Source organism: Lineus longissimus, chromosome 1, assembly GCF_910592395.1.
Source record: "Lineus longissimus chromosome 1, tnLinLong1.2, whole genome shotgun sequence".
Classification (NCBI taxonomy): domain Eukaryota; kingdom Metazoa; phylum Nemertea; class Pilidiophora; order Heteronemertea; family Lineidae; genus Lineus; species Lineus longissimus.
The window spans coordinates 14,558,434-14,583,316 of NC_088308.1; the positions used below are offsets into that span (position 1 = coordinate 14,558,434).

At 42.1% G+C, this 24,883-nt stretch overlaps 1 protein-coding gene and 1 long non-coding RNA gene across 2 annotated transcripts in view; both read left to right on the plus strand.

Moving 5' to 3' along the window:
- The window catches only part of LOC135482893 (uncharacterized), a 41,901-nt gene that overhangs the window by 8,212 nt on the left and 8,806 nt on the right, over positions 1-24,883 (plus strand). Inside the window, exon 2 of the long non-coding RNA XR_010446279.1 lies at positions 19,623-19,791. This is a non-coding gene — a long non-coding RNA (uncharacterized LOC135482893). The remainder of the gene's footprint in view (positions 1-19,622; positions 19,792-24,883) is intronic.
- Positions 2,406-3,618, plus strand: LOC135496604 (putative nuclease HARBI1). Its single transcript, XM_064786019.1, has 3 exons — positions 2,406-2,938; positions 3,061-3,277; positions 3,397-3,618. The coding sequence occupies exons 1-3, from the start codon at positions 2,406-2,408 to the stop codon at positions 3,616-3,618; spliced, it is 972 nt and encodes a 323-aa protein (XP_064642089.1).

The following is a 24,883-nucleotide window of genomic DNA, read 5'->3' on the forward strand; positions in this document are numbered from 1 at the left end:
TCACAGCTTCCGCATGATTAAATAAAGGTTAGTGTATAGCTGAAGAAGTTTCTTTTGATGATGATAACGTCTGATGCCGCGCTGACATGAGCGGACATTAGCCACATGGGGAGATACTTTCCTAGTAACCTGCCAGGCTCCGATTTAGTGGCGGCCATTAGCCAATCAGTAAACAAGCTCTCTTTGCGTTGAAGATGCATCCATCTGCACTGGCCACATACACATGCATGAGAATATTACCATGTGCTGCCGCTTGGTCTTCGGGCCCTGGGAACCTCGGGGGGAATTATGTTTCTTATCGGTGATGAATAATATTTGGAGTGGAGCATGACATAGAGGAATTATCATTACGTCTAAAAGTCAAATAAAGACATCCTGACAATATCAGGCAATTTCACTCCATACATACTTATTCAGAGAAGTCGTGTTGTAGGCCCTGTTTGCAAGAGGATGAATAAGGATGATCTGGGTCCAGAATAAGCAAAAGGGGTATAAAACTCCATTGTCACAAAGGCTATGAACAGGGAGTTTTTTCATTTCAACTCCAGGATGTGAATGGGCCTATCCCCACACCCATCCGCTATTGAACTGCCATTAAATGTCAGAGGTTAGGGATTTATGCCAGTTGTTATAGGCTATATACTCCTGCTGGTACCAAATAGGCCCACTAAACCTTGCTCTACGACTAAACACTAGACACATTTTTTTTAAAAATTATTTAATTTGATCGAGGCGAAGCATAGGCCTACATGTATATATTTCTTTCTCTTCCGTGTCATCGTTCAGATTTTGTTTTTAGCTCACCTCTTAGCAGAGGTGAGCTTATCCCATACCGTGGCGTCCGTCGTCCGTCGTCGTCGTCGTCGTCGTCGTCGTCGTCGTCGTCGTCGTCGTCGTCGTCGTCCGTCGTCGTCGTCCGTCGTCCGTTAGCAGGGCACGTTTCGTAACTGTTAGAGCTATTGAGTTGAAACTTAGTACACATGTACCCTTATGTAATGACACCTTGGAGACCAAGTTTCAGTCCGATTCGTTTCATGGTTTGGCCTCCAGGGGGCCAAACGTTAAAAGTGAAAATATGCAATATCTCCCTTAATAGTAGTCGGGAAATTTTGAAAAAAATATGGTACGTACTTCTAGCAAAGGTGCATCATATATCCTCCGGGTTTTTGATTTGACCTCCTTTTCAAGGTCACAGAGGTCAAATGGTGTAAATTGGCCGTTAGGATGTAATGATGGCACGTTTCTAAACTGCAATGACTATTGATACCAAATTTGGTACACATTTACCCCTTAGTCAGGTGATCTCAGGGACCGAAGTTTGGTCCAATGTAATTCACCACTTGACCACCAGGGGGCAAAATCCAAAAACCTTAAAAATGTGATTATTCCTTAACTTCTTGCCCGATTGCCACCAATTTGATATCATGGGTACATCTAACCACCATACAGTATATGTCACACAGGTTTTTAATTTGACCTTCTTGTCAAGGTCACAGAGGTCAAATGACGTAAATTCGCCGTCAGGACGTAACTATGGCACGTTTCTTAACTGCAATGACTATTGATCACAAATTAAGTACACATATACCCCTTGGTCAGGTGATCTCAGGTACCGAAGTTTGGTGCGATCTGATTTGCCGTTTGGCCTCCAGGGAGGGGGCCTAATCCTAAATTCATCAAAATGCCATTATTCCTAGTAATGACTTGCCCGATTGGCACCAATTTTATATCATAGGTACATCTAATTCTAACAACCATTCAATGTATCACCCGGGTCTTCTTTGATTTGACCTACTTTTCAAGGTCACAGAGGTCGAATGTACTGTAAATTGGCCATTTTGGGGAAATTGTAATTGCTTGGACCTACATCAAACCTAACACTACATGACACAATACCATGCTCTTTATCCATCTTTCCTCCACATGAGGTGAGCACAATGGCCCTGGCCATTTCATAATATATACGCAAGAAAATGGCTCGGTATAATTTTTTTATACTAACACTCTTCTTGGGCCGGCATGGGGAGTCAATTTAAAAAAAATCTACTCTTAGGTATTCAATTGTGTTTGTGAAATGTGCTGTTTTCAATACCTAGTTTTTGAAGGCTTGTCATGAAGAAACAACTGTTCCTATCATGTTGGCGTAAAGAAAAGGGCCCATATTCATAAACGATGTTTTTCAGTTAAACACCGTTGTCTTGTTTAAACAGTGTTTAAACAGGTGATAATCGGGCACACAAATTAGACAGCATTTCATAAAGGGTGATTAGCTTGTCCCATGTTTAGGCGGTTGCTAAACAAGATCGCCTGTTTAAGGATGACAAAAGAAATTTTAAACGTCGAAAGGGGCTTGTTTAACTGCTGATCAGTCGGTCATTTCTCTTCTGGCGAGCGTCGAGAGTACAATGGATGCGCTAGTTGTGGTCGAATTTGCTGCGGAAGAAGCCGCAGAGGCTGGGCAGGAAGTGCCGCGTGGCGTTTTACGTGTCTTCAAGGACCGTAGTAACCCTCTGGAAGAGTACACTGATCGGGCATTTATAAGGCGATACAGAATATCAAAGGATTCATTCCGTTATGTTCTTGACCTAATTGGACCCCAGATAGAGCATCCCACGAGAAGGAATCGAGCCCTTCTTCCGATAGAGCAACTTGCTGTTGCACTCCAGTTTTATGCTTTTGGTTGTTTTCAAATCGAATTTGGGGATTCAAGTGGTGTCTCGCAAGCTACGTGTTGTGTGGTACGTCGTGTTTCCGAAGCGATCTGTGGATGGAAGGAACGCTTCATCCGCTTTCCGACCACAGCGGAGGAGAGACGGGTGATGATGCAAGGGTTCTATGAAATTGCCGCGTTCCCAGGCGTGATTGGCGCTATCGACGGAACCCACGTAGCAATCGTGAGCCCAGGAGGTGCCGATGCTATACGATTCATCAACAGGAAGCGATACTACAGCTGGAATTGACAGTTTGTTTGCAATCACCTGATGATGTTCACACATGTGGTTGCACGATGGTACGGATCAGCTCAGATTCGAGAATTTTTGAAGAGTCTCATCTGTTCAGGCAATTTGATAGTGGGGCAAATCGTGGAATCCTACTCGGGGATCCAGCCTATACTTGCCGACCCTATATGATGACACCGATTCGTAATCCAAGAACACCGGCGGAAACGAGATATAACACTGCGCAAAGGAGGACAAGAGGTCTGATAGAAAGAGCGTATGGCATATTGAAGAAACGATTCCACTCTGTTGGCGACCGAAATTCCCTCCGATGTCAGGTAAGTTTATGAACATCTCAATATCACTTTTTTAACTTTGAAATTGTCGATCTCTCCAGCCTTTAAGCACAGGCATTAACAAACTCCGGGAGTATATTTATCATACACGTTTTATTCAGCTGCAGGGTAGTATGGCTATTATTGTAGCCACGGCCTGTCTTCACAACCTTGCCATTCAACGAAATGATGCCATCCCGCCGCAAGATGACGACCCCCGCCCAATACGGTACGAACAGCCAGAATTGGCGGCTCATCACGTTGAGGCGCATATGCGAGGCAATCTCTTCAGAGACAGATTCATAAGAGAACACTTCCAGTGGGTATCAAGATTTATTTATTAAAAAAAATCTTTACACTGACTACAGGTTGATACAAAGCTTCTTACGTTTTTCTATGTAAAATTCAGCCTTGTCATCAAATGCGGTCTTCTTCGATTTCGCGGTGACCTGCTCTAACATAACGGCTTTCTTTTGTTCCACAGCAGCTTCCTTCTTTACCATAGCAGCTTCTTGTTCATATTGAATCAGTATCATCTTTGCCTCGTGTTCCTCTTTCAGGTAGCCACGTGTAGTGTCGGCCTTGGATAGCACCGGTGAGGTGCTGCGAGAGTCAGCAGACGAGACAGGTGAAGGTTTCGATTGCCTGAAAGATGAATGTGGATGAGTTTCGGGATTCTAATGCACTCGCTAGGAGATTGCATGTAGCATCTTCTGTTCCGGTTTCGAGATGTCGAAAGTTCTAATTTCGTTTGTTTTAACTGTTATTATAGGCCTATGTACATTACCCCGCAGGAAGAAAATGTGTACGTAGGTCTTAGGTTTGTCACTCTTCGATGTACATTTCCCTTTTCCCATGTTCATTGAAGTACTGGTACTACCAGGTATGACAGGTTTCTTCCTAGTTTCTTTCGATGTGGAAGGAAATGACCAGACCAGTGCCTTCCTGCAAATAGAGAAGATACATGTAAAGCAAAGCATCAGATTTTCAATAAATGAAAATTTCAATATAACAGTATCACATTCTTCCTCTTCATTCTTAGAGTCCTTCGTTATGTTTGTTGACCTCTGTGGCAATGGTACATGATTTCTAATCGTAGTTGCGCTGTTACGTACTTGACTTGCCTAGCATCGCGAGTTTCAGTGCTCCTACCACCAGTAGTCCTTACACTTGATGAACATCCTGTGGTGAACGTTTCGCTCACATCGTATTCAGTGACCTCCGAATCATCTGAAATTTGCTGGTTTGGTTCAGACCCGTCCGAAGGAACACCGTCGTCATCCAACTGATTGTGGATCTGTTTCAACTCCCCGATGATGATATTGAGAATTACCTGCGTTTCATCTGAAAGATCCCCTGTCACGGCTTCACCTCCTCCTTTCGATGATGTCAATCTTGACGGCCCGAGCTGTGATCTTGGCTTTGGTTTTCATCCGTCGCCACAAATCCTTCGACTGTGTTTTCGCCCTTTCAGAGAAAAGAGCCGCCATCTCCTTCGCGATAGCCTCCCAAGCGGTCTGCTTCTTTTGGTTGGCAATCGTACCGGTTCGTTTGTCTTCTTTCACTTTCATCCTCTTTTTGATACATTCAATTAATCCCGAACGTTGCTCAAGCGAAAAATTGTCTGCTCGTTTCTTCGACGTTTTGGAAATGAGTGACATGTGTAGAATCTTGAAAGCCTTATGCCACTCCAGTCCACACTGGCCATGCTGGTGTATTGTTCGACCTGTTACGTGTTCAGATTACATGATCCTTCGTTTACCAGATTGAGAAAAACAGGGCCTAATCATTGAGTTAGACACGGACGTATAATCGGCCGATCATCGCCCTTCATGAAATGCGATAAACAGGGGTATTTATGCAGTCATGGACAAGCCTGTTTTAAACACTGTTTAGAAGATAGACATGTCTAAGCTAATCAGTGTATAAACATTCTTTATGAATATGGGCCAAGGTTTCTTGGATATTTTCAGTTCTTTCAGGTGATTCTAGATGGGTGTGTATACTCGGGTTCGTTTTTTGGGTAAAATCCACAAAAATGTGTCATAAACGCACTTTTTTTGCTGATTTCTTGGGAAGAAAAGAAAAAGTCAAATTTAATCATTTTTAACTCTCTGCCTATAGCAGAGAGTTTATATGGTGGTATGGAATGACGTCTGTTAGTCTGTGAAGTCGTAAACATTGTGCCGGACCGAACAGCGCACCTCCATCATGTAGTTCCCCAGAGTGTTCACTTCACAAGTTCCACTGGCGTATTTATTAACTGTATTGCATGTTGAATATTAATAACTCTGAATCGGCGTCCATCTGTGTTACCGAGAATTTACGGACTTTCGAAAAATAAAAATCTGAATATAAATCTTCGTACCGCGTAGTAATTAAAAAATGCTATTTTTAGTTTCGCACATGTACATGTTTTAAGTTTCGTCGGGGGTACTTCTCCTTGCTCGGCATTAACTCACGCTAACATACCTTCATGTCTATAAAACTCCTTTATTCCTTCGACACAGAATCCTCACATCTCATCTAAAACCATGCCGTCTTCACCCTCCCCACTTCTACGGTGTCTCATCATGGTCCCGTCACCCGGCAGCCTCCGAAGAGACTGGTGGCGCCATCTGGCCTAAGGCCAACACACCAAGAGCTACCAGATCACCACACATGCTTCACGACCGTTTCGGCCTCATGCCGTTGTAGCGTGGTCGTTTCGCCCTCAGTAGATTTATTGTTTAGCCATGCAGGTTTGGTTGAATATGCCCAAGGAATATGCCGTAAAGTTGGTAAAATGAAGATGAATTGATGTAATGACCAATGGTGTACGAATTTAAGGGAGAAACTGTTACCAAAATAGGGCAAAAATGCATGTGTGAAACAACCCAGTTATCATCTTGTGTAGCGCCAGTTCGTAGGTCCATTTATTTAGTCAATGTCCACGATACTCGGAACATTTCGCATGAAAATAGTCTGTACAAAATATTCTTTATGCCTAGACTGTGCTTTTAATGAAATAGCCTTTATATGTTGTGTTTTGTTCGGATGTTGTACTTTCGCCCGCCCAGAAAACTAGATTTTTGTGACCTGCTAAATCGTTGCAGCACTGAGTGCCAGCCGGACTATTTTCGATAGACATTTTCGATAAACATCTTCATCTTAGACTCATTTTGTGGTCATCACCTATCCCAAATGTACATAAGTGCACGTACCTCCCTCAAAACCATGCCCCAAAAACTTCCTGTCAACATAGCAGGTACCCCCAGATAATAATTCGGCAGAGAGTTCGCTGGCAGTAGCCAGCTCTAGTTTTCTTTCTAACATGTCAAAATTGGCCAAAGAAAGCTGTATTTATGCAGAAAAAAACATGAATTTGAAGGTAGTGTCTTCGTCAGTCTTTCACGAGTCGCGAGCGTGTTCACAAGCGATTTGCCCCAAAATTTGCTGTAGGAAGCATGCATGTATTTGGTAGCAGACGATCGATGTGAGCGCCAACTTTCGAATAGCTGGTGCGAAAATGCCGAATTACAGGTGAAACAAAGGGAAATAATTTTTTGGTCGACCCAGGGTCGACAATGACCAATGATTTCCGAAGCAGGCTTGGACATGATACCAGGTGTTTGGGCAGTAGCCTACCGAGTGATACCGGGAGATCCGGATGTAGGAGTTACCAAGGTGATACAGATAAGGCAATGTTCCGTAACAAGTTGTAACACAAGACACTCAGCGGGGTTTAACCCTTTGCCTACGGTATTTTTTTTGATATAAAATGCCCCCCATACGGTATCAATTTATGGTAAAAATAATTTTTCTAGATAATGACCTTTTCAGGGTTTTATGGCTTAAATCCTTTGAGTTATGGTAAAAGAAGGTAAAAGAAAGTGGTTTGGTAAATTTTTTTGCACTATTACCTAATTTTGGGGTCAAAAACCACAATTTTTCACAAAAAACTACATTTTTGGCCGAAAACTGTCACATTTTTTTTCTGAAATATAACATTACCAATTTATGACTGTATGTATCACATGAAAAGAAACATATAACAAAAAATTACCTTTTTAGTCTTCTTGCATTTTATTTTCGTTCATTTAGTTGGAGTTGCGTTTGTTCGATTTTACGTGGTATTCCTTGAAGCACGGAACAGCACAAAGTGGAACTCCACAGATGTCACACTCAATCCTTGTCGCTCTCCTGATCTTTTTGTCTACACCAACAATGCAGCGCCTGAAGGGCTTCTCCTTATTCCCATTAGGGGTAAGGTGGATGGGGAAATGCCTGCCAGTGTAACGAAGTGGACTTACCAAGGTTGCGGGTCGTCCCCTGGTTGGGTAGCTTGGCAAATCACTGTCATCAATGATTCCTTCAATCAGAGCTTCCCTGAAAAACTTGAAGTCAAGGGTTCCCCCAGCTTCCTTGTAAATATTGTAAGAGTTCAGCACAATCATATCCAACAGATAAAAGAACATTTTCTTGTACCGATTTTCTGACCAAGCGGTAGGTTGCGGACATCTGGTCAGACAAATCGACACCACCCATTCCCTCATTGTAAGTGAGAATACATGCTTGCTTCATCCTGGGGGATCCATCCTTTTCTTTTTTACCAGTATCACTCATCTGTGCATTGTGCATAGTAGAAAGCATTCTAACATTTTTCCTATCCTTCCATATGAGGCCAATCAAACCCTCAGCACATGTCCTGGATATCACGTCCCCCTTCTTCATTTTCATATGTTTCAAAGGCTCCTTGCCAAATTCTTGGGGCATGTTCTTTCTATTATTTCTGACAGTCCCAACAACATTTGTCTTTTGTTGGAACAGTTTCACATGCAAGAGGGGACTAGAGTACCAATTATCAATGTAAATAGTGTAGCCCTTCCCAAGCAAGTCTTGGCATTCAGATCAACAACAACCTTGTCACTGGCTGGAACGTTTTTGTCCTTGTCCTCTCCCGTGTAGACTTTCAGGTTCCAGTTGTAACCAGCTGCCTTACCTTTGCTCCGGCACACCTTGTATGCTTTTATACCAAACCTTGCCCTCTTTTGAGGGTAGGGTTTCTATAGCACTATACAGTATATTGCCTGAATTTCAGACGTCCCTTGAATTTGAGAAGTGATTTGTCCGTTGAAATGTGCTCTTTTGGTGTGTAATTTGTCTTGAACCTGTCAGTCACAAGGTCAATGATAGACCTAACCTTTGCAAACCTATCATTTGGATCACTGTCCTCATTGTTCACAAAGTGGAGATTACTCAGAATCTTACGAAACCTATCCCTGGGCATGCATCTGAAAAAGGGAGTCTCATATATAGGCGTCTTATTCCAGTAGTCGCTGATTTCTGGCTTCTTCACCAGACCCATGGCAATGCACAGTGCAAGCAATGTTTTTATTTCACTTGGGCTGCTCTTTTTGGTGAAAGCATATCTGTTAGTCTCATTAGATATAGTTTCTATGATCCACTCGGGAAAGAAGTGATAGAAAATATTCAGTGGTGAAGTCTTGTCATCAATGTTCCCCAGTTGAATGCCAGGTGTGCCAGTAAAAGGGTGAATAGTTGGGGTATGGTCTTGATTGAGCCAATCAATGGGGTCCATTACAATGGCAGGGTCAGCTGGTTGTCATGAGCACGGCGACCACGTGGACGTCCTTGTCCTTGTCCCCTGCCACGAGGACGTCCCCTACCCCGTCCACGTCTACCTGGCCTACCCCGACCTCTACCAAGCACTGGATGGGGGCTAGGACTTCTGTTCCTGTAACTATCATGGCTCTGGTCACTCAAATGGTCTGAATCATCATGTTCACTACCATACACGCTGCCTGTATCACTCAAATTGTCATAATCTGTCAAAGGTTCTTGATCACTATCATCTTCCGACTCAGAATCTTTCAACACCTTACCCCTTCTGCGAGATTTAGGAAGTTCATACGTTTCTACTGTTATGTATTCAGGGTTCTATTGCTATATTATCCCCTTTGCCTTTACCTGTAATAGACACCCATGTTATGTGATTATTTGTGCTGTGTTACACGTTCTAGTTTAGTTCGGAATAAAGTGCAATATAGACAACTACGTCTTTTCTCTCTCCCAGCCCCATGTACATGCCCAATACACTACATCTACATCGGAATCCGATTCAACTGCGGTCGTATTGAGGTCCTCCGAACCGCTAGATGCCATCAAATCATCGATAACTTCCCCTGCAGTTAAAAAATTCGAAGCCATTTTTTCATCAAAATCGACTACACGTGGCCACACTTTGACCGCGCAAACCACACACTTCAGACAATCAGAATCGCTAGTGCTGCCATCTCCTAAGAGTTGACGTAACCAGACTTCGATTCAAAGGGTTAGATCCCGCTTGAGAACTACGGGAGCCGCATAGATCGTTAGTGAAGTTGGGTCCTATGCTTGACGGGCCCCGTAGGGAATGGTTTTGCGTAGGTCCCGTGATATCACATCACCCGTAGGCAATGGGTTAAGAGGCTGTGGATAAGCGGAAGATCATGCTGTGGTGGGATGTATGATTGAACGTTTAATGTCGGCTGCGAACTTGCTCCCTTTAGTTTGGTTACACTAAGATTAGATATCAAAATCTTTTCAAAGAAGAATGAATAGCTGGAAAAAAGTCGAGCACTGGACGGGCCTCAAACCCCCTCTGTCTATGGTGTTAGCAGAACACCTCAGACACCGCAGCCACTGAGCCGGCTGCCAGCAATCGAAAAACTTCTACATAATATACCCAAATCCTTATACTGTATAGTGCTATAGAAACCCTACCCCTACCCCAACCCTATACCGTCCCGGGTGGGTGGGGCTGGGGGGAGGAATCCCTAAAAGCCAGTATATCCAAATATAGAAGAAAAGGTTTAGTTCATATTTCTGCCACTGCATGTATACAGTGGCACTACTAGTAGGGATGACGCCCTCACCCTAGCATCAAGTGACATGACCCAGGGCCCTTACTGTGTATATTAGTCACCTGAAGATGGCCAAATTAGCCTCTCTGCTCCTGCCTATAGTCCCCCTTCAACTCAACGTGACAGAAAGCATTCTTTTCTGCAAGATCTACTCTATCTGATATATATCAAGAGGTACTGTGTAGGATATTGAATAAGTTTTTACAATATCGAATTGTAAACACTAGGCTGACTTTACCCCTATTTTGGCATTCATTAATGTCATTATAAGTCTTGAAAATAAAATTGGAACAACATGAAACAATTTTTTGATCCATCATAGCAACAGTCTCCGTACTTTGGGGGTAAAACTATGTGGCAATTGAGGCAAGTGGATTTTTGGCTCATCAGTGCGGTGAGTCTATACAACACCGCAGTGTCTGTCGTCCGTCGTTGTTGTCGTCGTCGTCTGTCGTCGTCGTCTGTCGTCGTATCCTATTTCAAAAACAGTGGCACGTTTCTTTACCGCTAAGGCTATGGACTCAAAACTTTGTATGCATAACCCCCTAGGTCAGATGACATTTGACACTGAATTACGGTCCGGTCTGGTTCTTGACTTGGCCACCAGGGGGCCAAAACTGAAAACATTGACAGTGTGATATCTCACTTATTAGTGATTTGTTTTTGATGAATTTTTTATGGTAGGTACTCCTGGCAAGGATATATCACATATCGTTCATTTTTTGATTTGACCTACTTTTCAAGGTCACAGAGGTCAAATGGCGTAAATTTGCTGTTTGAGTGTAACTATGGCACATTTCTTAGGCAATTAAAATTGGGTACACATGACTCCCTACATCATATAATCTCTGACACCGAATTTCGGTCTGATCTGATTCTCGACTGTGCCACCAGGGGGCCAAAACTAAAAAAGATGAAAAGTGCAATATCTTGCTTTATATGACTTGTTTTCAATTTTATCTTTATGGTAGGTTCTCAGACAAGGAAACATCTCATATCCTACGGGTTTTTGATTTGACCTAATTTTCAAGGTCACAGAGGTCAAATGGTGTGAATTGGCCGTTTGTGTGTAACTATGGCACGTATCTTAATCACTAAAGCGATGAACTTTAAACTTAGTACACATGACCCCCTAGGTCAGATGACCTGTGACACTGATTTTCGGTCTGGTCTGATTCTTAACTTGGCCACCAGGGGGTCTAAACCAAAAATTTGAATAGTGCCATATCTCGCTTATTACTGATTCGTTTTTGGTAAAAATTTTATAGTAGATACTCTTAGCAAGGATACATCACATATGATACGGGTTTTTGATTTGACATACTTGTCAAGGTCACAGAGGTCAAATGGCGTAAATTGGTTGTTTGAGTATAACTATGGCACGTTACCACTAAAGCTATGAAGTTGAAATTTGGTACACATGACTCCCAGGTATAACTTTATGAGTGTCCAAAAGATGAGTTGATTGTAGGTCCTCCAACCATATTGTGAATTAGTACGGGGGTAGTTGCAGCAATAATAATGCGCTATTAATTAGGGTGGGCCTCACGATTAATCTCAATAGAATCAGCTTTATCCAATATATACCATGTTTCTATACATTTTCGTATTCGGATGAATATCCTCAACGTACTGATGTAAAATGAAGTACTTGAGTTGCTGTTTTGATGAATTATTCACTTAAAACAAATGGTAAAAAATTACACATTTTTAGCTCATTTGGGTGAGCTTACCTCATCATGTCTTGTCTATCGTCCGTCGTCTGTGGGTCTGTCGGGCCGTCCGTCGTCCGTCAACAATAGGGGCAAGTTAGCTCACTATTGAGTCTAGAAAGTTTAAACTTGGTGTGAGGATGTCTTATGACAACATGATTTGACACCAAAAAAATCATCGCCATTTGACCTACTGTCTGGGGTCCAGGCGGCCATCCTTGAATACCGTATTTTGTCAATATCTCATGAACGCTGATAGCTAGAACAATTTTTACTGTCAAGACTTATGATTAGACTACATAATATAATGTATGGGTTTTGATTTGACCTACTTTTGAAGGTCACAGTGTTCAAACTCTAAAATTTCAGCGAATGTAGCACCTTTCGTCATTAATGGTCCTAGACTCTTCAAATTTGATTTGTAGACACCTATTGGGCATCTCTACATATTAACAAAAACTCAGGTCAATGTAACCTACTGTTCAGGTGTTAGTAGGTCAGGTCATAAAACTCAATGTCAGTTATATCAAGAAACCTTCACTGTGTGATCCTCAAAGGGGCATCATTGATCGATATGATCAAGATTGACATAGAGCGATTATCATTTTTAACTTGACCTACTTTCCAAGGTCAGAAAGGGCAAACTCTTAAATTCCACAGAAATTGATACCTTTTGAGATTCTTCAAATTTTATATGGATACACCTATTTGGCATCAGTACAAGTTGACCCAATTTAGGTCAATTGTGACCTAATCAAGTTCACAGAGGTCAAACTCTTGAGAGTGCTACATTTGTCATAAATAAAAGACAATTTAACCTTCATATGTCATTTCATCTGCAACTAAATGATTCCCAGGTGAGCACAATGTCCCCAGGACATTTCATTATGTTATGATGTTCGTGTCTTCCATTACCTTTGATAAAGACCCCCAATCCTTGATGTATGAGTTGGCAAAGGGCCGTGCAACTATGTACAGTAAAAGTAACTCGCATTACAGCCAGGTCCACAAGTATGTATCGCATTGTACCATAGTCTAATCGGTTTCTGGTCGGTCCATAATGCTATTATTTAGAGTACGACCTGACGACAAACCGACAAATCACAGACTGAACCGCGGTCTGTGTCCCAATAACTGTCGGTTCGTATTTCTGATTTTTAGGCTGAAAGAAGTTAATGTTATGTTTCTGGTTTCACGGTCAGCTGAAAATGCGGTCATTGATGCGGTCATTGGGTGTATTTTTTCTGTGATGATAATTTTCATTTTTTTTAGTAAGCTCAATTGACGATATCCAATCTACTAACAATGACAGAGGTAAATACAGCACAGATTCAGAAAGAATGAAAATAAAATGAATATCTGCAACATCTGTCTGCAATATCTGTTTGTTGCCAAACAATGCTTTACAATGTTTACAGATCAATGCACGGCTAAACGCCATGTGGCGCTCAGGTGCAGGATATCGTCTGCTTGGCTACTGAATGTGATAATAAAAAGATATTGACGCGCGGGGGTTTGAATTGATGCAGGCAGAAACCAGAAACATAACATTAACTTTTTTTTGCCTTATCGGTTTGTGTATTGACTTTCTCCGGTCCGTGTATCGTCAATTCGGTTCGGTTCCCAATCAATACTCTCACCTGATTCTATTGTGTTGTGACTGCGGTGACTGGGGCCCGGTTCGGTCATCGCGCAACAGAATGACGGATGATGTTCATGGGAAAACTACCAGTGAAAAAGACGGGTTCTGATTAGAACCTTTATCTTACCGTTCTTGGCTCAATGTAGGAGAGTCTTATATAGCACCGCAGTGTCCGTCGTCGTCTGTATCTGATTCTTGACTTGGCCACCAGGGCGCCAGAAGTGGAAACCTAAAAAGTGTGATATCGCTCTTATGAGTGACTCGTTTTCGATAAAATTCTTATGGTCGGTTCCCCTGGCAAGGATACAGCTCACATCTTACGGGTTTTTGATTTGACCTAATTTTCAAGGTCACATAGGTCAAATTGTGTGAATCGGCAGTTTGAGTGCAACAATGGCACGTCTCTTAACTGCTAATGCTGTGAACTTGAAATTTATTACAAATGACCCCCTATATCATGTAACCTCTGACACCAAATTTCGGTCTGATCTGATTCTTTACTTGGCTATCAGGGGGCAGAAGTGGAAACCTAAAAAGTTTGATATCTCTCTTGAGTGACTTGTTTTCGATTGCATTTTTATGGTAGGTTCTCATAGCAAGTATACATCACATATCCTACAGGTTTTTAATTTGCCCTCCTTTTCAAGGTCACAGAGTGGCCGTTTAAGTGTAACTGTTGCATGTTTCTTAACTGCTAAAGCTATAAACTTTGGTACAAATGACTCCTTACGTCATGTCATCTCGGACACCAGATTTCAATTTGATTTGATTCTGGACTTGGCCACAAGGAGGTCAAAAGTAAAAAACTTTAAAAGTGCAATATCTGGCTTATTAGTGACTTGTTTTCGATGATATTTTTATGGTAGGTACTCCAAGCAATGATACATCGCATGTCATACCGACTTTGGTTTGACCTATATACTATACATGTAAAATGTTTCTTAACCAGGATGAATTCCTAACCACCAAATATCTAGAGGGTGAGCACAATGGCCCCTGGCTGTTTCATTAAAAAATAATCGCCAATCTAAACCCTGCCGGTATCTATCCAAATCAGCCCATCCAAATTGATCGAAAATAATTCTAGTCCAACCCGTAGTCCTTGCCGCACTGCCCTTCCAAACAAAATGCGAGGACACAATGCTCAAATCAATGCGTGTGTACAATTGTTTACAGCAAAATTTGAGTGAACTTTGAAAGACAAACTCTTCTACCGCAACATATTTTCAATGATGCATTCCACGGAACACACAGGTACACTTCATTCAAAGACAAACTGCCCAAAAAATGTGCAGTGTAAACGCACAGAGCAACCAAACTATAGGCTGATTACTCCGAGGTACACATCATAATGATAAGAAACAGGTGTTTATTTGCATTTGTTTAGTTGCATCTCCAGTCTCTGTCCGTGGAGAAATTTTATATGTAGTATTTGCACCTTGTGGTTTTCGCTTCTTTTTTGTCAACAAAATTATTTCAAATATTTGTTTTGAGAGAGTCTGCAAATAAAAATTGGGTGAAATGTTTACTATTTAACTACTTCTTTAAATAGATATGAGTAATTCTTTCAAAAAAGAAGGAAAGTTGAATTGCATATGGCCTGTCATTAATTGACAGCTGTCTCCTGACGTCATGATCAGCAGTGAAAGCTGATTGGTCAAAGCAGCAGACTGCTCAATTTTCAGCGGCAAGTCTGAAGATCAAAAGCGCCGGGATAGAGAAAGTTTTGACAAGGAGAGCGGTGAGTCATTTGATGAGTTCGCAAGATGTTCAAATTGGATACGACTGACTCCTAAGACCGGGACGATTCTAATTAAAATTGGACGCAGGTGGCGGACCCTGACTCCAAATCAAATCAAAAGATAGCGTTGTGAATAGCGTAGGGAAAAGCAGATCCAGATTCTAGATTGAACTAGATGCGAGGATGCTTGTTTTTTTTTATTAGGCCGCCATTGGTGGGTAGTTGCCCGGTTAAAATTGCAAGTTTTGCGTGTTGGATTTAAATGTTGTTGGGAGCTTTGGATTATTATCTTTTGGGTTGTTACTTGCTGCCAATCATATAGGTACAATGAAGGCCAAAATATCCCTGTGTTCTGAATTGTTGCCCTGCCCGCCCGGCCCGGCATCTTTTTCCCGGTTTCTGTCGGTTTGTATCATCCTTGGTTCGTATCATGTCGGGTCGGGTTGGGTCGTGTCGGTCAGTACTCTAAATGACCTAGGTCCGTAACGTAATTTATTTCGGTTTGTGTACTGCAAAACCTAGGTCATCGCGTCTGTCGATTTGAGGTACGAACAGCGCAGTACACAAGACGACTATTGGTTTCTGGCTGGTTCCTTATCTGTCCATAAGGTGCCAAAACCGATACATAATTCTGGACCTGGCTGTAGATTTCCTTTTATGAACATTGGCAGCCTCCATCATTGATCTTGTTTTAAATGACAATGTGGACATTGTTGCCTCCACTGAAACATGGCTACACGGCGATAGCCGTGATGACGTCGGCGAGCTCCTCTCCGGCCTCAATGGATATCGTTGTGTTCAGAATCCCCAGAAATGAAAGCGAGGTGGAGGCACTGCAGTTCTGCTACGAGAGGATTTGAACTTGCAATGAAATAAGGGAGCTTTATTTCAGTCCTTCGAACACCTGGATGTGACAATTGCAAACTGACCATATGCGGTTAGTGCCGATCTATCGGCCACTGAAATCGCGCAGTAGATTCACTGTCGCTGAGTTTCATCTTTTCTGGAAACTCTGTTGATGGCGAATGACCATCTTGTTCTCACAGGTGATTTTAACATTCATGTCGATGTTGACTAAAATGAGAGCAATGCATTTCATGACATTTTACTATCGTGTGGATTTCGACAACATGTCAACCAGCCAACTCATAAAAATTGTCACACACTTGATCTTGTGATCGGGCGTGATTCTGACAATGTAGTAAGCAGAGTCAATGTTGAACACGGCACATCATCAATGCATTTCATTCCAATTGAGATTCGAATAACCGGCTCGTTCAAGGTGTGTCACAAAAAGTCGCAAGCTGCGCAGTGTTGACAGGGATGATCTCCGTTCAGGCCTGATGATGTAACTATTATGTCACAGGCATACTGGGATGTTATCACTGCTGTTCTTTATAGCAAAGCACCAGTGACATCTAGGAACATCACTATCCGCCCTAATGCTCCTTGGTACAATGACGTTCTACCCGAAGCCAAGAGGGAACGACGATGACTAGAAAGGAAGTGCTTGAAGTCGAAACTGGAAATTGATCGTCAGATCTTCAAGGACTCCGATATGGATTACCACAAACGCTTAAATGCGATTAAGTCTGATTATTTCAGACACAAGATTTTGAATTCAAACTGCGGAACTCTGTTCTCGTTTGTGAATGACATCTCGGTTCCTAGATATCACTTGGACTGCTGGTAAGAGCGTTCTTCCCACACACCCAGACAAGTCTGAACTTGCCGATCAGTTTGCTGATTTTTTCCACAAGAAAATCTTGAAGATTCAGTCTGGTTTTGGAGATGACGATTCTACAAACCCTGTTGGTGTACCGACCTTAACTGGCAGTGAACTGGCCCAATTCTCCAGTATTTCAATGGCCGAAGTGACTCGTATTCTGAAACGTCTAAACTCAACCACCTGTGAGCTTTGCCCCTTGCCAACATCTCTGCTAAAAGACTTTGAAACTGACTTTGCACCATTTATTGCAAAACTGACGAACGCTTCGTTGCAATCGGGTGTGGTGGCAACTTGCTTCAAAAAGCCCTTGTGATTCCTTCGCTTAAAAAGCCATCACTTGACTATGACATTCTGAGCAATTACCGCCCAGTCTCTAACTTATCTTTCGTGTCGAAGGTAGTCGAGAAGGTCGTGGCGGAGACGGTTATCGCACATGTCAACTGAAGCGTCCTTTACCCACCGATGCAATCTGCCCACAGAAAGGGGCACAGTACTGAAACTGCTTTGTTGCACGTGGTTAACAACCTACTTATGGCACTCGACCAAGGCAAGGAGGCTGTGCTGATTCTCCTCGACCTCTCGGCTGCCTTCAACACCATAGATCAGGACATACTGCTGTCTAGGTTGCGAAACCGTTTTGGGGTCACCGCGGTGGTACTCCAGCCGCTCGAGTCTTATTTTAAGGGTTGGACACAATCATACTCCTCGATGGTGTTCGGTCTCGTGACGTACCTCTCGACTGTGGTGTACCGCTGGGTTCTGTACTCGGGCCAATCGTTTTTTCGTTGTATAATGCTCCTCCAGAGGACGTAATTGTGAAGCATGGTTTCATGTCATATGCCGACGACAATCAGGTATATGCTACACTGAAGCCAGGAGATACCCGATACTGTAAGATCCTTAAAAGAATGTGTAAAAGAAATTCGAGCATGGCTCAAGGAAAATAAGCTCAAATGCAACGATCCTAAGACAGATAACCTAAACCTAATACCTCGTTTTCGTCAGTCAAACCAGAGCAAAACACAACTCATTGTCAATATCTGGGAAACACCAGTCCAGTCAAAACCATCTGTAAAGGACATTGGTTTTACTCTTGACCAGACCCTCTCAATGAGAGACCATGTTAACAATGTCTGTAAGGCAGCTTCTTTCGTCATCTGGTGAATCGGTCGTATTCATCACCTACTTGACCAGCAGTCAGCTGAACAGCTAGTCCATGCTTTTATAACATCTTGGCTGGACTATTGTAACAGCTTGCTGTTCGGCCTTCCTGATGCTTACATCAACAGACTACAGTTAATCCAAAACTCAACTGCTAGGCTTATTGTGCATGTCAGGAAGTATGACCACATCACCCCGGTTTTAAAGATGCTCCCCTGGCTGCCAGTCAAACAAAGATGTGTTTTTAAATTTCTGCTCTTGCATACAAATGTTTTAATGGACTTGCACCAAAATACCTTTGCGACCTTTTGGTTGCCCACCAGCCAGCACAAACTTTACGTTCCTCGCCAATGGGGCTGATCGTTGCTCCTCGTTACAAAACACAGTTCTACGGTGCCAGGGCGTTCCCCTTCTGTGGAACCATCTGGCCCCACACATCAGGTTTGTTGGTTCGGTGGACAGCTTTTAAGGTAACGTTTAAACCCGCCTTTTTTTTGATCCTTTTAAATGTTGTTTTAAAAATGTTTTAAAATCAATAATGTTTTATATTGTAAAGCGCACTGAAGTTTCACTGAAACGTAGTGCGCTATATAAGCACTTTATTATTATTATTTTTTTGTTTTATTATTTTTACTAACATGACTATATTCAATGGGTTTCTAGGTAAACACTTCCTACTTTAGTGTGGCCATCAACAATTTAAATATGGTTAAATCATTGGCATGTTAGGTTTGTTTGGGAATCAGTTGCATAGGACAGCCCTTGAAAAATCCCACCGCAGCATCCGTCGTCGTCGTCTAGCTTGTTTCAAAAATAGTGGCACGTTTCTTAACTCCTAGAGCTATGAACCCCTCAGGTCAGGTGACCTCTGACAATGAATTTTGGTCCGATCTGATTCTTGACTTGGCCACCAGGGGACCTGAAGTGGAAACCTAAAAAGTGTGACATCTCTCTTATGAGGGACATGTTTGCTTTTTCTTACGGGTTTTTGATTTGACCTAATTTTCAAGGTCACAGAGGTCAAATGTCGTAAATTGGCCATTTGGGTGTAATTAAATCATCAACAGATTTGAAATACTTTTGAATGCAGTCCTATTCGATGCGCAAGCCCATCACACTGTCTTGTTGTAACATCTGTGGCCGTTTCCCTAATTTCAGTGTTTCTATAGAATAGACAGCTATTTTCATTTGGAGGAAACACAGAATTAAGTGTCAATCTATTTTCAGCGTCACCAAACACTGAGGAGAAATATACTCAGAAACGAGAACACTTACGCAATGTCATAAAAATGTTGCACTCCCACATTTCTTTGGGGTCTGTAAGTCTAAATCAGTGGGAAACCAAAGGGCAAATAAATATAATGCAGGGAGTCGCTTGAACCATCCTGTATTACATCTGATAGCCTATTCATTTTGCTACCAGCTCCAGTCATCTGATTATCTCTTTTCTTGTTAAAGAAAATAGAAGGAGGTGATAAAGATTTTCTGCAATGCCAGCCTGCAGTATCTATGGTATCTGAAACAAAACGACAAAGAGGAAAGGAGCTTTTCTGCTGAAGGGAATTTGAAAGACCAGTTTAAAATGCAGAGGAGACAGGCAAAGATACTGCAGAAGAAAACTGCCATGGTAAGATGTCTCTAAAATACAAGTTTAGTAGAATAAGAAAAGGTGATTGCATTGATTACCTGATCATTTTGTTAGCCTAGTTATAGTTGCATAAAAACATTCTGTGGTGCCGGTAATATGGATTGGTACATATGATCCAGCCTCTATTGTGGTAAAAGAAAAAAATGAGTTATCCCGTAATCATGAAATGTAAAAACAAAGCCATTTCAAAAGAGTCCTGAAAATGGTAAAGATGAAGGGAAATGGTAAAAAATCTATGTGAATATTATTGGAATCATCCACCACTGATAACTTCATGCATAAAGTGAGGAAAATCATAATCTTTATGCCCCCAACAAAAATCTGGGGGAGTAACGTTGCGGCCAATTCATTGGTGTCGTCGTCATCAATGTCCAGTAACGTTCCCTCAATTATCAGAGTAACGCCTCAATTGAGTTTTCTGATTTTTTGGGGGCTAATTGGGAGAGACTAGGGTAAGTAAGGTGCCTTATAAAAAATCTGTGTGATCCAAAAATCAATATGGCTCATTTTGTGTCCGCCTGACAACCGACAGACATTTGATAACTAACTGATGATTGACTGAAATTTTTCATGGTTTTTTGGGTGTCATTATGTTCACAGCCCCTTGTAGTAAAAAGTAATTGTACCACTCTAAAACAGCACGGTTTTGACGATTTGTGAACTACACTTGGCCCCAGGGGGCGCTCCATGTGTAAAAGTACTTTTTGCTGTATCTCATGAATTATGCTAGCTAAAATCATGAAATTTTCACTGTGGACACTGCTCATAAGACTACATCATGTTATACCCGGGTTTTTGATTTGACCTACTTTTCAAGGTCAGAGAGGTCAATAGCGTAAATTGACCATAATTATTTCATTATTTTATTAAAACATTTTTTTAGGTGCCTTTATCAACAAATTGCTCAAAGACACCTTACAATCTAAGAAACAATGTGCTCAAAGTACTAAAATACAGCAATAAAACAATAAAACAATTTAGGACCACATGATTAAAAACGGATTTAAAAATAGGCTAATTTAAAAAGATAGGTTTTCAATGCCTTCTTGAAGATGCCCAGGTCAGCTGTCGATCGGATGGACAGAGGAAGTTCATTCCACAGCCTTGGGACCGAAGCCCCAAAAGATCTCCCTTTACAGACCGTCCTATGGCGGGGGACCTTGAGTTTATACTCCCCCACAGAGCGGAGTGCTCTGCCAGGCCTGCGGAAGGAAACCAACTCTGAGATGTAAGGAGGGGCTGTGGAATGAAGGGCTCGAAAGGTATGGATGAGAACTTTGTACCGAATCCTAAACTTCACGGGCAACCAATGTAAGTCGATCAGTACAGGTGTTATGTGGTCAGACTTTTTAGCTCAGCTGACAAAGTCAGCGGAGCTAGTCAAATAGCTAATTGATTGGTGTTTGTCCTTCCATCCTGCCATCCATCTAGCCATGTTGGGCATTTTGTAACCGTACAGCCGAGGCACTTCAAATATGGTTTTGTATATAAACACCGCAGAAAATGTTGCTTACAGAAAAAAATTTGGGCGATTCGACTCAAATTCAGCTCCCCAGGGGGCAAAAGGCGTAAATGAAAAAACAATTTTTTGACGCTCTATTCGAGCAGATAAAAGCTTGAAATAAAGTTGAAAAGGTCTTCATGATACAGAAGTTTTGATATAAAATAGATTAGTGTGGATTTATATCACCAGTTGGCGGTAGTGAGCAAAACTGTTGTTTGACCCCAGATGACCCCGCTTTAAATTTCCCGCCGCGAACTGACATGAAAACCTCGAATCAGGGAATACCGGACTGCTGGTATTGCCAGTGCATTCACTGTATGAACGGCTCGTCTGGGGTAAATTGACGAGGCGGCTCGACCCTCCACTGCGCGGTCGAGGTTACCTGGAGTACTATCATCAAGAAAATGGCGGTGACCTTTTTATTTCTACCGGAGCCATGATTTTGTAAGTGACAAATTTTCTTATTTAAGCCTTTACGGAAATGTATTTTGGTACGATTCTTCACACGTTTATAGAAAAGATCAACGAGAATGTGTTCAAATGCCCTCATAACGATGAGTTAAACAGAATTTGGTCAAAACAACATCGAATGGAGTCAACTTCCTTTGCGAAATTGAAGCGACGACCTCATTATTTATCGTAATTTATGCAGATCTGAGTCCAGCTGATGGGCAAAATTAGCGATGGTTTCAAAACAGTCTCCCAGACATGGGGCAATCTCTTCATTATCATAATGGGATTTGGAGGCATGTTTACAGATTTTACAAGTTCGAGACCTGTAGGACCTAAAACTCGCATAGATCCCCTCTATTTGTCGAGTTAGCGCCCCTGTAAAATCATGCATTTTCGGACACTGGAACGAAATCTTCCTGCGGATATCGCGGTTTCGGTGATGATTTAAGGAGAAATTGACTGTTCTTAGAGTTGTATGGGACAGAAATGAGTTCATACTTCATGAATACATGAATGTATTATGATATGGGCGGGCTTCTAAGTCAAACAATAACAAACTCAACTGCATCTCTACCGTGTATCGCGTAGTGCATTGCCTAGTGTATTTCGTAGTGTATTTTAGCGGAGACATTATTTCCACACTTTGGCCACGCCAAACGTCTTTTTTATTCGTGGAAGTTAATCTGCTCTGTAAATTTTATTTTACACAGGAAGAATCCATACAAGGTATTGCAACATTTCATGTCTATTGGTGTATTTGTGTACAGGAGCGCACCAGACAGTGAGACGTGGAGATGTGTTTGGTGCTGGTGCTGTCAGTAGACTGAATCTGATTGGCCATAGCGATCAGTAATATGGGTCGTGATCACGTGATGTGACGTCACCGCGGTATCCTCCTTGGCTGTTGGGTGATGTTCTGAGTTGTGTTCAAACTATTGGAAAGTTCGGAAATTAGTTCTATTAGTGCTACTATTCTGCAGGAGTATATTATAGCCATTGATGTTGACAGCTAAAAGCACGAAAACTTTGTTTATTTATCAAACTGTATCGAGTGTTATCGAATCCAATGGATGTGTCGATCGTCGGGGCGGATTGATATGTGGTTGTGCGTCCAAGGCGATTAGGTCATTCAGTTAGTTTGAGAAAGATCATGATCATGAAGATGCGTGTTGTGTTATCATAACCGGAAAATAATTTGAAGTTATTAGTGGTGTTGTCATTGCCATTTTTTGCATGGAATGATAGTTCGATAGCTCTCATCGACGTATTCAGCATTGACGGAAAGTAGGTCCGGATTTGACAAACACTGTACAATCACTTTCCATCTTGATGTCTTGTAAATGTAATAATCTTTGCCAAATCAGTGATTCTTATATAATTTACTCCATGATTGCAATCAGCCTTTGTTAAATTCCAATCACCTGCAGGTCAGGTCAATCTTTTAACAATAAAATTAATTTTCTTAAGCACCTCTTTATCTTACTTCTTCACATACAGGGCATCCCAAACACTTTGCTAAATCCACTAACCCCCCCCATTTCAAGTTGGTATTGCACCAGACCCAAGCTCAACGGTACAATGATCATGTGAGTGTCCAAATACCTTTTCAGGACATACTTGTATGAGGACATCAATTTTGATACCAGAAGGAAAACCAATCCTGTCTGTGTGTCACTGTGACATAGATCCTGGCTCTATTGGAAATGTCGCACTCGCACTGCATTACTTCATGTGATGTCACTTACATCTTTCACAGTTGACAAATTGAAGCATCCATGGTTATTGTAACTATATATATAGTCCTTGCCAAATCTATCTAAAAGTATCAGTAAACCTGCTAAACTATGAATTGTATCTGCTTACTCAGCTGAGCGCCAGGCCCTTGGGCCTCTTGTTAGTACAAGTGATCAAACGTGCCGAGGCGTTTTGAACTTTCTGTAGGGATTGCACCAGTTGACCTGAGACACCATCAAGAAGAGCATTGCAGTGGTCGAGTCTAGATGTTACCAGACCATTGACAAGTGACTTGGTTGCATCGGCAGGCAAATAACTCCTCAATCTACCAATGTTCCGGAGGTGGAAGAAGCAGGAACGAGCAACAGAGTTCACCTGCCTCTCCATGGTGAGGTGCTGGTCAAAGATAACTCCCAGGTTGCGAACTGTTGTGCTCGGTTCAGTGCTGCAACCATCAACAGAAACTGAGATGTGATCAATGGCCTGGCCTCCACGCAGGGTGAACAGCATCACTTCTGTCTTATCACCGTTTTGTTTTAGAAAGTTTGAGCTCATCCAATTGCTGATGGCTTTAAGGCATGTCTCGAGGTTGTGGACAGCTTTGTTTTGAATCACCAGATCTTTTTTGGGAAAGAAAATGTAGAGCTGTGTATCATCAGTGTACATATGGTAGTCCAGGCCATGCATCTGAATAAGAGTACCAAGGGGTTTAGTGTACAACTTCGGTCCAAGAACCGACCCCTGAGGAACGCCATATTTGAGCTTGCTGTTGTCAGATGCCTGACCGGAAAGTACCACTGATTGATAACGGTCCTGTATATAGGAATCAAACCAATCGAGAGCAGTACCCTCAATGCCATAGTGCTGCCTTAGGCAGTTGATGAGGGTGGCATGGTCGATGGTGTCAAAAGCTGCCGAAAGAGTGAGCATCACTAGGACAACACTATCACCCCTATCCATAGCTTTGAGAATGTCGGACTGAACCCGGATGAGTGCCGTTTCAGTAGACCGGAACTTTGTGTACGCACTCTGATGTTGCTTAAGAAGGTCGTTGGTGCCAAGATAACTGTCAAGCCTGCTAGCAACAACCCTCTTGAGCAGTTTTGACAAGAAACTCAAGTTTGACACAGGTCGGTAGTTCTTTTTATTTTCCTGGTCCAGTCCCGTCTTCTTCAAGAGAGGGGTGATGTGTGCCATCTTGAGATGCTCGGGTACAACACCTTCCTGCAACGATGAGTTGACAATGCATGTAAGCAAAGGTAATAATTCATCCATGGAGTCTTTCATTAACCATGTTGGGAGAGGATCAAGCCCACAGGACTTACTGGCACTGGATGAGATTATCTTGTGTATCTCATCATCAGTTGCAGGTTCAAAGCT

Excerpts from the sequence above, each read along its gene's own strand:
- LOC135496604 (XM_064786019.1), top strand. The coding sequence starts at position 2,406 with ATGGATGCGCTAGTTGTGGTCGAATTTGCTGCGGAAGAAGCCGCAGAG. Across the intron at positions 2,939-3,060 it reads ATACGATTCATCAACAGGAA|GCAATTTGATAGTGGGGCAA; the intron begins GCGATACTACAG and ends TCATCTGTTCAG. Across the intron at positions 3,278-3,396 it reads GAAATTCCCTCCGATGTCAG|CTGCAGGGTAGTATGGCTAT; the intron begins GTAAGTTTATGA and ends CGTTTTATTCAG.